The 16,496-nt window shown below is 38.3% G+C and overlaps 1 protein-coding gene across 1 annotated transcript; it reads left to right on the top strand.

The window, feature by feature from the left end:
- The first annotated feature begins 1,790 nt into the window (after nt 1-1,790).
- dio3a (iodothyronine deiodinase 3a) lies at nt 1,791-4,516 on the top strand. Its single transcript, XM_058750310.1, has one exon. The coding sequence runs from the start codon at nt 1,868-1,870 to the stop codon at nt 2,645-2,647; it is 780 nt and encodes a 259-aa protein (XP_058606293.1). The 5' UTR covers nt 1,791-1,867; the 3' UTR covers nt 2,648-4,516.
- Nucleotides 4,517-16,496: the final 11,980 nt, after the last annotated feature.

Here is a 16,496-nt window from a genome sequence, read left to right as displayed (position 1 = left end):
CATTCAATCAGTTTGTTCAAAAATAAAGATTTATTGAATCATGAATTTACAAGCTCTCGATTCGATACGATGCTGTTCTTTGAAGACCGCACGCAGAGTTTAGATGGATGGATTACACTTATTAATGATTGGACTTTTTTTATGACTTGTATATTGCTGATGAATGAATGTTTTTAGGACACAGTAAATGACAACACCTCATGCAGCGACTCCAAACTAAACTACTTGAAAGCGTATAGCACGCTTGATGTATTTGAACATTAGTGGCAATCTTCCGGGAATTTTCAAAGCATTTGCTGTGCTGCAGCTGTACAATTGTCCCAAATTACAAACTATACACTATACGCTTATTCTATGTAATGTATAATAATATATTACATAAGGTTATTTTATGCATGAAAAGTTTACAGTTTAAAGTCTACTCTTCATCTTTCGGATAAATAAAGCTGCTTTACACCACCAAGTTAAGGCTGCTCTATGCCTGCTTAAAATTCTGTGTAAAAAATGCAGCATAAACGCCAGACTAAATTATGCCTGTTCTCAGCCCCAGTATCAGAGTACAGCATAAAGCAGCATAAACCGTGTGTGGACAGACACCTGAATGCCACTTCAGAAGCGCTTCTGTGCCGCCTTTACAGTGTACATTTTTTATTTTATTTTGGGAGCGATTGTTGCATCGCTTCGCAGAGTAGAAACGCCAAGTTCTATTGAGTTAATAAATGCTGAAGAAAACTTTCTGACTGAACGCCTGAAGCCTTCTTTCACGTCAGTTCTCACCCTGCTTAAAAAAATAGAAACCATCACAGAAATTCTAATGGGTTCCACTACAGAGACCGTTACAAACATTACAAGCCATCAACTTTTTACCATTAAAAGCAGTCATAAGCAGCACAGCTATATTAGGCAATAGCCAACAATACATTGTATGGGTCAAAATTATACATTTTTCTTTTATGCCAAAAATCATTAGGATATTAAGATCATGTTCCATGAAGATATTTAGTCAATTTCCTATCGTAAATATATCAAAACTTCATTTTTGATTAGTAATATGCATTGCTAAGAACTTCATTTGGACAACTTTAAAGCTGATTTTCTCAATATTTAGATTGTATGGCACCCACAGATTCCAGATAGCTGTATGTCCTATAAATAGTGTATTTATTCAGCTTTCAGATCTCCAAGTGACCCTTATGACTGATTTGTGGTCCAGGATCACATATTCCATTAGGATTTAGTGGTGTTAACAAGCCACCAATAGAAGGCGACCAATTACCAGTAGAAACCCACAGGGACAGGCTTCTATTAAAACCAGTACTATTCCCATACTATAACCACCAAAATCATTACAAATTCTGTGATGCTTTCTATTGTTTTTGTTAGTTTTATTTTTATTTTTTGTTCAGCAGGGCAGAATGCATCGATGAGCTGAAATAGTGCATGATGGAAACTCAGTGAATGCGCAGTGGCTTGCGCGCTCGGGCCGGGTGTATTTCCGCGGATCCCGGCTGAAGATCAGAGGGTTAGCGCCGTCTGGTGTCTTCAGATGATCGACTTGATTGTAGGAACTTTCGCAGCGCGTCAGGGAGTCACGCGCGAGCGTCCGCGCGCTGCTACAGCTCCTGGAGTGGACTGAAGAGAACTTCTGAAGCCATCAAGAGTTTTAACGTTAATAGGAGACGCTTTGATTTTAAAGCGCACTCGTTTGCGCTGCGCTCCGTTCCTGATGAGCAGGAATATGACTCTGAGTGATGCGCCTCGGTGTGTTCCAGCGTGTGTTTGGAGGCGGAGTGACTGACTGACATTCATTCATCATATAAAAGGGAAGTTGAGCCGCGGAACACCAGAAACTCTTCTGGGATCGATCATGAACACGGCGAAGGCGCTGAAGAACGCGCTGGCGTGTTTGGTGATTCTGCCGCGTTTTCTCGTCGCCGTGTTCATGCTGTGGTGTCTTGATTTTCTGTGCGTGAGGAAAAGAGTTTTGTTGCATCTGAGGAGTGAGGAGGAGGAGGAGGAGGAAGACCCTCCGCTGTGCATCTCCGACAACAGCCGCATGTTCAGCTGGGAGTCGCTCAAAGCGGTTTTCCACGGACACAAGCTGGACTGGATGAAGTCCGCGCGTCTCGGCCGCGACGCGCCCAACAGTGAAGTGGTTCCGCTCGCGGATCCGACGCGCAAACGCGTGCTGGACTTCGCCCGCGCTCAGAGGCCGCTGGTGCTCAATTTCGGAAGCTGCAGCTGACCGCCGTTCATGACGCGTCTCAAGGCGTTCCAGCGGCTCGTGCTCCAGTACGCGGACGTCGCCGACGCGCTGGTGATTTACATCGAGGAGGCGCATCCCTCCGACGGCTGGGTCAGTTCTGACGCTCCGTATCAGATCCGCAAGCACCGGAGTCTGGAGGAGAGGCTGCGCGCGGCGCGGCTGATGGCACGGGAGGCGCCGGGCGTCGCGATAGTCGCCGACAGCATGGAGAACTCGTGCAACAGCGCGTACGGAGCGTATTTCGACAGACTCTACGTCGTCCAGGACGGGAAGGTGGTGTATCAGGGCGGCAGAGGACCGGAGGGATACCGGATCTCCGAGCTCCGGCACTGGCTGGATCAGTACCGCAAGCGGCTGCGCGACGCCGTGATTCGCGTGTAAAGTGACGCGACTTTAGCTATGTTTCCATCCACCTGTTTTTGTAGTCTCGCACCGGATGGACACGCCAAGATGCGCATAGATTTCTATGCGCACAATTGAGTAGGATAAACTTTACGCACATAAATGGAAACACATTCACCGAATAAATTCCTCCATGCACATTGAAAAAGTCATGTGAGTCTGTGCTATGAGACGGGATAATTGGGGACCGATCTCGTTCACAGCATCTGAAATGTTGTTTGGGTCGTTCTGAAATGTCTGAGCAAAGTCTGTCGTCAATATATTTCTGTATAATCGTCTTAAACGACTGCGTTCCCAAATAACAGACATCCGCCTCAGAAAGCAGTGACAGCATTTATTGTGCTTCGTCTGCTCGCTCTGAGCCGCAAGTCATTCATCATATATGAACATTATTATATTCAGTGGCTTCTCCTACTTTTCTTAGAGATATTTAGTGCCAGTTTATCAGGACGTGATGATTTTGTTCTCTTTGACTCGTTGGATGGAAACGGTGCTTTAATTCGCAAATGTTTTATGCGATATTCCAGTTTTGCGCGTACAGTAAGTTAAACTCGAATCTTTGGATGGAAACATAGCTTGTAGATCAGGGTGCGAATTACAGACCTCCGCTTGGTTTCCTCCGATGACTGAAGCCTGCGCATAATGTGAAGATTTAGATGTGAAATGCATTTCTGTTGCTCTGACTGAATCTAAATTGTGATTTTGATTGAAATGGGTCACACTGAGTAAACTCGCTCATTCAGAGACGTGCTTTTAGACGGAGTCGCATCTAAGTGTCTAAACGCATGTGCAGAGATGAGATAAAGTTCACTCTCTTTAACTCAATGCTATTGAACTGAATATACGAATCAAACTATCTGCTAAAATAACCTCGAGATTAACAACAAACACTGAAATAATAAGAGAGCGCGCTTTATCTGTCACATTACTCAAACAAACCCCTTTTCCTTCAGAAGCTGTTTTTTTTCTTTTCTATATTTTGAAATGTCATTTTTTTATATTAAATAATGTATAGCAATATTATTAGCCAACATGATGTAAAATGAATACAATTGTAAATTAACATTACAAATATAAATGTAAAACATTTCAAATTAGGCTTCCTATCCCAGATAGCACATGTAGGTCTGCTAGATGTCTGTTAAAGATCACTTGATCTGGAGAGCATCTGCTGTGTATGATGCCTGTAAGATTTCAGTTTTACATGCATTCTAAATCATAAACATCTTAAAGACATCTAATAGACGTCTATTTGACATCTGACAGGTAACGACCTGTAGACGTATTGCAGATGAGCAAACACTCTGAAAATACGTCTTGCAGATGTCAAATAGACATCTCTGTAATGTATGTGTGCTATCAGCCTCGCGGTGTAACTCGCACCCTGTCTGTCAGAGCTGCTGCTGTTTCCTTCCAAGACTCAGTTCGTCTTCGTTCTCGTGTTGAGAGCATCTCCGTGTGTCCCTTCTGTAGAAAGGATCTTGTTGTGCATAGATGCTCACTCTCTTTCCCTCCTGTATTTTTTGTGAAGGTCGATTTTTAAAAGGTTCACGACCAGAAGATCGACACTGATGTCTAAAATACAGGACGAATACATGTAAATTATTCCTTTTTATCAAAGACATTTTGTAATAAAACATTTCATCCGGAGGCGTGTTCGTGTATCTGAATTACACAGTTCAGTTCTGCATGATCATATTCACACTTCACGTTCATATCATAATACAGATATTGTGCTCCTGTGATTTGGAGTCACACATACAGTATTTGACACATTTTCCCACAATATTCTGTCAGGTTTCTGTTCTTGAATCCTTTGCTTCACCTTTAAGGTTCACTCTTATAATTTAAGGGTTTTTTTCTGCAGTGATGAACCATTTTTGGTTCCCTAAAGAACCTTCCAGTGATCCGTTCTTAAAAGAACCACATTTAAAGAACTTTTGAATCATCTAAAGAACCACTGATGCCAGTAAAGAACCTGTATTTTTAAGAGTGTTGCTCATATGTTATAATGCAGTGTGATCTGCATCTAGACAGATTTCCTAATTAAACACAAGCACATTGACTGTAACTGGCTCCGCTGGCGTTGCGGAGTCTGTTACATCTGTCTACTCTGTGACATTCACATCTGCGTTCGTCTGACCAGAGAGAACAGTTCGTGTGTATGAAACACCTTTACAAAGTCGTTTTTATCATTATTTCTGTGTTACAAACATTCAAACAATCACAGAAGTACTGGAATAAAAGTTTACAGTTCGGATATAAACACTGTTGTCTACAGAAGCGATCAAATTAGAGTAAATCACCTTTTGGAAAGTGACGACGCTTCAAAGAAAGATTCAAATCAATGACAACAAAACGTTTTTAAGACTTAAAAAAGAGATTCATTCAAAAAACGTTAGATTTATTCAGGAATGAAACAAGTGAAGTCTTTATGAGCGAGCGAGTCGTTGAATCATTTGTTCAGCTTATTTTTTTTAACAATTCATTGAATATTGAATATTTTATAGACTGCAGCAGTTACTAGAACCTCTAGTAGATTACATGTTATTTTGTCTAGTTGTCTATTTTTTCAGAATTGTGGTGGGAGATTAGTGATATCTATTTTAAAAATAAAATTGTGATTGTCCATTCTCAGTTCATCCAGAATCGTGCAGCTCTAGTTGGTCATGTAATGTAAATAAATGACTTTAATTTCAGATAAAGCATCAAAGATGTGGTCAGTGAGGTTCGGTATCCAGAACGTATACATTTATTTTGTGCTATGTATTCTACAAGTACATTTTCATATTTATTTGCTTAATAAAAATACCCTGCAATTTACTTTTGATGTACTAAACTGGTCGGCTACGCCTGAAGTCTGCTAAATCAGAACAACTCATTTTGTACTTTAATTGTGCAGAAGTAGTGCTGAAGTCCAGCTGAAGATATACTGAAGCACTGATTGTGTTATAGTGGAACCATTGCAAGTATACGTCAGGTACAGTTTAAATATATTGCATTTAAAGACTGATATTATACAGAGATCATACAATCCTTATTAATAGTGTTATTAAAACACATTTTAGGCATAATATGAAATGTGCATTGTGCAAAAAAGTAAACCTCCAAATGAAGTTAAATTAAAATGTTATATCAGTAAGGGATATGTCAATGGATTCGAATTGTACTTAGTATGAAATAAATGTATTTTAAATAAATGATGGCAGAGTTTACAGTAGTGATAGAGTTCAGTTTGTGTGCACAACATTTATTAAAGCCTGTTTGTGTTTGTGTGTCTCTACAGGGAAGAAATTATCAGTGCTGCCAGATCTTAATATCATTAATCAATGCACACAAAACATAGATTAAACAAGGCTAAATTGCAATCTGCTGCAAAACAATGATTTCAACCAAAAACAATACAAATATCTCAGCTGTCCTTCTCTCACACACCAGTGGGGGGGGAATCAGCGAGTAACCAGAAAACAAGACCGTATTCTGAAACAGCATCTGAGACCATCCATATTTATGACCCTGCAGCACAGAAGCAGTCATAAGCAGCACAGCTATATCTGCAGCAATAGCCAACAATACATTGTATGGGTCAAAATTATACATTTTTCTTTTATGCCAAAAATCATTAGGATATTAAGATCATGTTCCATGAAGATATTTAGTACATTTCCTACCGTAAATATATCAAAACTTCATTTTTGATTAGTAATATGCATTGCTAAGAACTTCATTTGAACAACTTTAAAGGTGATTTTCTCAATATTTAGATGTTTTTGCTCCCTCAGATTCCAGATTTTCAAATAGTTGTATCTCAGACAAATATTGTCCAACAAACCATACATCAATGGAAAGACTATTTATTCAGCTTTGATGTGTAAATCTTCTGACCCTTATGACTGGTTTTGTGGTCCAGAGTCACATATAGAGGTTTCGTGCACATTTGCAAATAAGAGATGAATATAATACATATTTATGTATAAATCTCAATTTTGTCAAATTGACCATTATGACTGGTTTTGTGGTGCAGGGTCACATTTATGTGATTATGTGAAAAACGTCTTAGGGACAGATTACCCAAAAATGATCATTCTGTCATCACTTACTCGCCTCACGTCGTTTCTTTCTTCTGCTGAACACATTTTGAAGAATGTGAGACACCAAACTGTTGCTGGTAGCCATTGACTTCTAATGTATTTTTCTTTTCCATAGCATGGAAGCCAGTGAGGTCAAGCAACTGTTTGATTACCAACATCCTTCAAAGTGTCTTATTTTGTGTAAATGATGAATGATTTAGTTATTCTTAGGTGAACTATCCTCTAATAACTGGACGAGTCAAAGCAGGCCTGCAAAACGCAGATGAAACATCTCAACATGGCCTTTCACGAGAAACTCAGCATTAGCTGATCACATTCTTGACTGTTTGAACACATGTGAAGAACACAATCAGCAGTATTGTTTTAGTTTATGGGAAACAAACAGAGCTGATTTGATTCCTCTGACCTGATTCTCGCTGAAGCCGTGTTTCGCTGTGGTGCAGTACCAAAAAAAGCTAGTATTTTTTGCTGTGTGTTTCACCATCAAAGGCTAAATGTCTTTTCCAGTTGCTTGGTTACTGTTTTCCATGCAAAACTATACAGATTTGTGACTTGCTTGTTCTTTTATTGGAGGAAGAGTTTCTGAGCTGAGAGGAATGAAGGATTGAGTTTGATCTGCTCTTCTTGTGTTGTCACATGTAAGAGATTTCAGGAGCTGAATGCTGTTATTCACATCACGAATCCGTCTGTGTGACCTGAAATCAACCCTGACACACACACACACACACACACACACACTCACTTCTCACCAAATCTACTTTACAGCAGATCATGACATCTGTCCATCAGTCCATTATGTGTGAAATCTGCGTATTTTTTAGATAATCATCCACTTCCAGAAGAAAGACTGACGTATCAGTGTAATACAGACCATCTGGAAGATCTCGCAGCGCTTTATACTCAGGGTTTGCGGTCGTACGTGATCAGCGCTGCCAGGGAACCGCTTCAGCATTTTAACATATTACTCCCATCATGCACTTCTCCAGTGAGAATTAGCATGAGCGCTAAAGCCCTGTGCGCTGGCGTCATCACCGCATCCACATTATTAAACATCATTTATCTGAGAACGAGCTCTGCCAACAGATGCCCACTTTATGAAAACAAAATGACAAGCATGACGCTGATGTGACGCTGAAACAGCATAATCAGATCATCGTTTCGCATGAGCACCCCTTCTAGAAATGCTGGACTTTAAAACTTTAAAAGTGACCTCAAGCCCCTTTCCCAATTGAAATGTCACATACAAGGAAATTTAGCTTTTGGAAAGCATGTTTTCATCACGAGCAGGTTGACATGTTGAGGTCACGTGACCAGCCGAATGTTACTCAGTGGAACAAAAGAGTCACGTTTAACTGATAATAAACGAGAGTTTCTGTATAATAGTGTCAGAAATAAACCAAGACTTTAAGAAATACTGTAGTTTACCCAAAAATGAACACGTCACAGACTCAGCAATGGATGCTCTGCAGTGAATGGGTGCCGTCAGAATGAGAGTCTGATAAAAACATCAGAATAATCCACAGCACTCCAGTCCATCAGTTAACATCTGGAGAAGACAAAAGCTGAAACTAATCCAGCATTAAGACGTTTATAACTCAAATACCATAGAGTCCATAATCTATAATAAAAAGTGTTCTGGTGTGAATCAGGAGCGAAATCTGCAGATCAAGCAGCGTTTACAAGACAAAACAGCTCTAAACTAAATCTTTTGTCTTCTCCAGATGTTCACTGATGGACTGGAGTGCTGTGGATTATTGTGATGTTTTTATCAGACTCTCATTCTGACGGCACCCATTCACTGCAGAGCATCCATTGCTGAGACACTGATGCAGAGACACATTTCTACAAACCTGATGAAGAAACACACTCATCCTGATCTCAGATGAACTGAAGGTGAACTGTTCCTTTAACCAAAGTGACATACACTGGATTTAAAGTCTGTACTTTTCAAGTATTTAGTTACATGTTTCCAGAGGAAGGTGAGTGACTGATGGACCAGCACCAGTCTAACCTACAGAACATCTACTGTCTGTCTCTAAAGACTACTCCGCACGGCAGCACATGCTGTTTTGTCAGATATCTCTGTCTGAAGTCTAAACTGGAGTCAGACAGGGACGCAGCTTGATTAGATTCCCGTGCTCCGTCACCTCATCCGCTCTCGACGACCACAGCGCCTCCTGCAGACAGAAACCAGATTCATTCATCAGAAACATCCATCAAGATGCTCTTGCTAAGTGTGTGCCGTCCACCATCAAAAACTGCCATGTTTATAGCCATATTTAGTATACACTGTAAAAAAGAGGTAATTAAAGATTACTGGAGTATGTTTAAGAAGAAAATTGGTAACACTGCAGGCTATGAATCATTAGTAAATAGTCAGTTCATCCTTTATAAAGCATTGTCCCAACATTAATAGGCATTAGTAAGCAGTTTATAAATACAGCTATAAATGGCTTGTTCTTGATTAAAAAGCATATTTATTACAAATGAGATTTGAAGGCTCAGTTATCCTCCAAACAGAACAATTAAACAAACACAACACAGAGGGTTGAAATATTCATTCCAAGATGCAAAAAAATGAAACTGTATACACTTTAATTATTATCTTTATTTTCTATGATATTGCAGAGGTTTATTTTTCATTTTTTCATCAAGCGTATAGTTTTACAGTTTCTTTTTGCATCTTGAAAAGAGCATTTCTGTTGTGTATCTGTGTTTGTTTAGTTTGTCTGTTTGGAAGAATCTGAGCCTTTATAAGGTAGAAATAGTCCTCACTTTAGATGAACTCACAAAAACAGACGACTGACCGCTACTGCATGCTTTATAACAGCAGGAATATGTGTTAATAAAACATGTATGGAAGTATGATCATGTGTCTAAATAATAATATTTCTAAATGTACATTTAAATAGTTTATTAATCATTTACTTCCACTTTCTAAATGATCTTATGGACCAACTCGGTTGTAAATAACTTGATACTTAATTTAGAAATGATAAATTGATCGTAAATAAAGTATGAAAATATGAAAAACATTATAGATATGTTATAAGTCAAGAACAAAACATTTATAGCTGTATCTATAAACTGCGTAATGCCTATTAATGTTGGGACAATGCTTTATAAAGGATGAACTGACTAATCTCTAATGATTCATAGCGTGCAGTTATTATAAAGTATTAGCCGAAAATTCTATTTCAGCTTTTTTACTTCAAAATCACTGTTTCTTTGTAATAGTTTGTGCATTTTCTGAGTGAAAACTGTTTCTACACCAAGTTTTCTTCAGTGCTTATTTTTGAAGAATAGAACAAGGAAAGACTAGAAAAAGGCACAGTTTTCTTTTTCTGTGACGCATTCTTTTTTTCATCAGTGCTAATGAAATTACAGTTATTAACTGCACAGATTCCCAGTGTTTGGAGTCACAGAAGGAAGAGTTTCTTCTCGAGACCAGGATTTATCTCAGTGACCGGTCTTCATGGCACGGACACATGTTCATGTAGCGTCTTCCAACACGAAGGGCCTTCAATTAAAGTGTGAAATTACATTTCTAAATGTTCCTCTCGGTTAAGTAAAAAGTGTTTTCCCTATAAGAATGCATGAAGGAAAGACACAAACCTGCTGTGTTCTTGCTTGTAAACCAGCGAGCCGCTTCAGTGAATTGATTGAATTATCCGTGGAATCGTTTCTTCAAATGTACAACACTGTTTTGTATTTTGGCCGAGGCTAATATTTCCCGGCTGGGGGGAGAAAGTGTTTGGCAGCGGTTAGCCTTGCTTTCTCTCGTTTGGACAATCGCTGAACATTCGTGGCTTTCTGAGGTCAGAGGTCATGCTTCATTAAGGGCTGATTTGCCCATGCTGTTCATCTCCAGAGAACACGATGACCTCGCGATGACCTCTGGAGCCTGGGGTCACGGTTCAGACGTGCCAGAGATCACGACCGCATCGCTGTTTTAACACTTTCATGCGATCTGTGAGATCCAGGCAGGCATTTGTTCTCAACATGTTTTCCAGGCACACAATCAGCTTTCTGTGGACGCGCTTCTCTGGGCATCCGGCCCTTTTTCCACTGAGCACTCAGAGGTCAGACGAGGTCACCGCATTGATGTTTGCTCTCGCTTTGAATCGGTCACTGCACGCTAGAGCTGGAGACTCAGACATGCAGGAAATTCTAAACTTCAATTCAAAGGAAGATCAAATGTGTCTTGACAAACATTTCTGGTTAAAAATGATTTGTTATGTGCAAGTGAATTTCTTCCAATTTTATTGTACTTCAAAAGTAAAATTGCAGTTCAATTCATTTTCTTTGAGGGTTAGTGTTATTTATGTATCATTGAGATATTATATTATATTACAAATTAAAAATGAGTAATGTTGCCTTGACCTAGGTGAGATCAAATGTTACATTCTTAAAATATTTAATTTCAATTAAAGTTCATTTTATTTCAAATAACCAGTGTTGGGGAGTAATTAGTTACATGTAACAGCATTTATGTAATTTAATTACAAAATAAATGTAACTGTTATCACTTACAGTTATTAAAAAATGTGTAGTTAAATTACAGTTACTTATGAAAAAGCGATTATAAAGTGAGTTACATCTGAATATTTTGCATCAACTGCACTAAAATAGATGTTTCAGGAGCACACAATAGGACACATGCTTATTCCATAACTGATTTATTTCCTATTTGGTTTTATTTTTTAAGATTAACTGTTTTTTCCCCAGTTTTTTAGACGCCAGTGTTTGCTGTCGTAGCTGTGCAAAGATTTGATTTCAAAAACAGTATCACAGCTATTAAACTATTTCTTGTTATGATTTTAAATCTGTATTTAACCTCAGAATGATCTCAAAGTAAGTCTGACTTTGTGCTGGCTGTGCTTTCAAATGAAATGATTATGATCTTAATTGGAGTGATGAAGGATTGTGAAAGTCTGACAGTAATCAGTGTTGAGTTCTACTGTAAGAGTGACGCTGCCTGCTTTACATGTTTCACAATGATTTACAGCCGAAATTTAGAGAAGTAATCAAATAATACATTACTTTAATAAAGTACTTAAACTACTTGTTACATTTTAAATAAGGTAACTTGTAATCCGTAACCTATTACATTTCCAAAGTAACCTTCCCAACACTGATAATAACACATTTTTTTATGGCTTTTGTTTACTATAGGATGAGAAATAATGATCAGAGCGGACTGAATAATGTGTAAATCACTGGTTTTTTTCTCTCCAGCTCATACCTCAGATGACCAAACGTGACCCACTTACGGCTCTGAGACGAGCGCGTGGGAGGAACCAGAGGATCATGGGTAACTAATCCATGACTTTCCTGCTTCCAGGTCAGAGCACATTAAAACGAGCGCATCTAAAGCAGATCAGCGCTTGCCTTCATTTCCTCCACAGAAGCGTCATGAAGTCAGAGAAACGCTCATCTGTAAATCTGCTGAACGCATCTGTCCTGCCGGATGTGAGGAAACGCGTGGCTTTTGTGACCTTTACTGTTAGTTTGTTTTAAAAGCATGTTTTGTATTAACACTGGCATGAGCCTTTCATTTGATGCCGTTTGACTGGGAAAAAAACTGAAAGATGAAAGAAATAGTTCACCTAGAAATAAAAAGTCAACAGTGCTGTACTTTTCTTGTATGTTTCATGATTGGAGGCAAGATTTGCAGCAAACTAGCTGTGAAGTGTGTAGGAAGTTATATGATATATAAAGGATTATTGTTGATCTTAAATGGGAATATATATATAGTTGCTCTTTGCAACTGTTCCATCATTTTCTGGCTTTTTATCTGTGTGTTTTATCCGTGTTTTATAATCGATAAAATTCTTCCAGATTTTTTTTTTAACCTCCTGACTGTTAAAAATCAGGCATATTAAAGGGGTCACGACTAGAGAACTCAAGTCTCTTCCTTGAGCTTTTGACATATAAAAGGTTTTTGTACCATTACAACATCCTGCAGGTAAACTGCATTTATTTAATTAACCCATTTAATCCCACCAAAGAAGGTTTTCATTTATAAAGCGCTAAGAATGTTACCAACTGGTGTTTTAGTGCATTTCCTGCAAATATGGAAAAAATAAAGGGTCTCAATAAAATATGTGCAGTGTCACATGAATAGTGCAAATTGTCACATGACCAGAGCAGTTTGCTTCATGTTTGCACTTTGAGAAGATGATGACTGCATCAAAGCTCCAAAACAAAAGGCTAGTAAAGTATGTTAACATAAAGACATGACAAAGATTTTTGGTACATGTTATCTTTAAGGTGTCTAGTATTAATATATGAATTCAAAATTAATAAGGTTTGCTGAGAGTAGTCAAAAAATGAGTAAACATATTGATGGCAACAATAGTGACCGGTGGGATAATACAGTTCATGTAGGTAAACATATAAATTCAATTGCAGCTATTAGTGAAGGCTGCACTAAAATGCTGCAATGACAAAGTTACAGTGAATATTGCACCAAATTCAAAATGTTACAAATGAAGTTGCAATATTGATGTTGTAATACTGGTAGCACTAATATAAGAATTTTATGATGTACTGTATGTTACAGTAAAGTAACAATTTTGAAATACATTGATGGTTGTATTTTATCTCAGTATTACTAGAAGTGTTCAAGGGTTTTAATGCATAATAGTAACCCTATTAAACAGAGTTTAAAATAGCTGGGCTGAGATGTATAGAAGTTGTTATGAGTGCAGAAATATGTTAATTCAGTATACACAATATCCCACCAGCCACAATTGTGACCGACCATAAACCACAATTTTTCACACACTTTTCCAGGAAAAAATTCAAAAAGTAATTATTGATTTTTGCAAAGGGTTACTAATGGCAAATCATTTGGATATTTTAATGTCTGGGAAAATTTTAAGATTTAATTTGGGAAGCTCCAAACGCATTATATTACATATTTGCATATGACCACCTCCAGAGCAAGACATCGACCAATCGTTTAACATTATCGTACTATTAGCCCCGCCCACTGGCGTTCAGTCGTTTAATAGTTGACACCTGCTACTAGTACCAGACACGAGTGTCGTGTCAGACGCTGCTCTGATAGAGTACAGATGCGCATTGAGTTTGTGACGCGCTCGAGTTTATCAACAACAGAAAACACAGAGCAGTAAAGTGCGCTCGCTTTGATGCGTTCGGTCTCTGTACCGCCTTCAGAAGGATCCCAGCATCAGGAATAAGTTTTTGCTTTATTATTAATCACCTCGGCGGATTATATGTTTGTCCGGAGCATTTGACTACAGATTGTTTAGTAAATTAATTCAATTCAAGTTGATTTGTATAGTGCTTTTCACGATACAATCATTGCAAAGCAGCTTTACAAAGATTTATTTGTAAAGAGTTGGTTATTAGTGGTGACTATGGCAGAAATGTACAGTAAAAAATCATGCAGTTAGCTACAAATTACATGTAATCAAACAGACGGTGAACACTATTAACTGCAATGATTATATGTTGCGATTAAACTTTGCAATTGCGATTAAACGTTGAGATTAAACAAAATTTGGTCATTTTATATGTTGTTCCAGTGTTAGCATCATCTGAGGTCTTCTGAGGGGTTGGCATCATCTCTTCTCAGGTATTCGGTCATCTCAGATCTTCATAAGGGTTGGATCCAGACTGAAGCTTGTGTAATTCCTAGTTGCCTCGGCATGTCCATCCCGTGGCAGAAACAGAGAAGCAAATAGAGACGAAATTAGCGTAGCTGCTGTTCCATCCAAGCAAGGATGATTTGTTCAACCCAAGCAAAAGAATGATAATGTGTATTTGATCAGATATAACTGCAGTACAAAGTTATGAGATACATTATGTGAATGCTTGGCTAAAGAGATGTGTCTTTAATCTAGATTTAAACAGAGAGAGTGTGTCTGAACCCCGAACGTTATCAGCTATTCCAGAGTTTGGGTGCCAAATGTGAAAAAGCTGTACCTCCTTTAGTGGACTTTGCTATCCTAGGAACTACCAAAAGTCCAGAGTTTTGCGACGTTAAGGAGTGTGAAGGATTGTAGCGTGATAGAAGACTAGTTAGGTACACAGGAGCTAAACCATTAAGGGCTTTATAGATAAATAGTAATATTTTGTAACTGATACGGAACTTAATAGGTAGCCAGTGCAGAGACTGTAAAATTGGGGTAATATGATCATATTTTCTTGACCTGGTAAGGACTCTAGCCGCTGCATTTTGGACTATCTGTAGCTTGTTTATTGAAGATGCAGGACAACCACCTAACAGTGCATTACAATAGTCCAGTCTAGAGGTCATGAATGCATGAACTAGCTTTTCTGCATCTGAAACCGGTAGCATGTTTCGAAGCTTGGCAATGTTTCTAAGATGGAAGAATGCTGTTTTTGTAACATGGGAAATATGATTTTGAAAAGACAAGTTGCTGTCTAATATAACATCCGTACATCCGTCTAGATGCAAATTGTAATCCAAGAGATTCTGTGTACTGTTTTTTGATCCAATAAGTAATATCTCTGTCTTTTTTAAATTCAATAGGAGAAAATTATTGGTCATCCATCCATTTACATTTTTAACACAATCTATTAGCTTAGATAGTTCAGAAGTTTCATCTGGTCTTGTTGAGATATATAGTTGAGTATCATCAGCATAACAATGATAACTAATCCCGTATTTTCTAATAATATCACCAAGGGGCAACATGTATATTGAAAATAGCAGAGGACCTAGGACAGATCCTTGTGGTACTCCATACTTTACTGGTGATAGTTGAGATGACTCCCCGTTTAAAAAAACAAAGTGGTAGCGATCGGATAGGTAGGATCTAAACCATCTTAAAGCCTGCCCTTGAATACCCGTATGGTTTTGTAATCGATCTATGAGTATGTCATGGTCTATAGTGTCGAACGCAGCACTAAGATCAAGGAAAACTAGCAATGAGATGCAGCCTTGGTCTGACGCAAGAAGCAAGTCATTTGTAATTTTAACAAGTGCAGTTTCTGTTCTGTGATTGGGCCTGAAACCTGACTGAAATTCTTCATAGATATCTTTTTTTTTTTTAATGAAGCACAATGAAATGGAGAGATTGCAAAGAAGATGAAGCAGCCCAACTGTACTGGATCTGACAGCAGCTGCACCACAAACCGTAAGTAAATGATTTCATAAATGGTTTTATACGTATAATATTTTCAAAACACTTCCTCACCTGCAGCAGTGAGGGGGCGTTGATATGTTCTATGCAGTGACGTTAGCCAATCAAAACTGAGGCCGATTACTGACAAGCCTTAAAAGACCCGCCTTTTTTTTTTCTGGTAGTGAACTTCAATACACATATTAAAATAATAATAATAATAAAGAGATGTCATGACCTTTTTAATCTTATAATTCTGTTACGTTTACATTTCACATACACATATGTTTTCCAACTAAAGAAAAATACCATTAGTTTATGTTTTTAAGGTTTTTGTGGAATAAGGCCTTGTGTTTGTTAGCGGATTGATTTAGTTTTTTTCTTTATTTTCGACCCCTGTCTGTCAGCACCATTATAATGCTGTTTGAGTGTAAGGCTGATTCTGTCGGATCGGATGGAGTGATTTAAAGTGTCTGTAAGGCAGCAGATGAAGGGCTGTAATGATGTTTCATTAAGTGCTCTGATGAAAGACAGGAAGTAATCCATCAGGCACGTGGAAGCGGATTTTCACAGAGGTCAGGCGTGTTTCTGAAACACATCGGTCATTTCAGGTATTAG

This window comes from Onychostoma macrolepis, chromosome 17 (genome assembly GCF_012432095.1).
Source record: "Onychostoma macrolepis isolate SWU-2019 chromosome 17, ASM1243209v1, whole genome shotgun sequence".
Lineage (NCBI taxonomy): Eukaryota > Metazoa > Chordata > Actinopteri > Cypriniformes > Cyprinidae > Onychostoma > Onychostoma macrolepis.
Note: the sequence above shows the minus strand (reverse complement) of the source record. Positions and strands in the feature narration are given on the sequence as shown.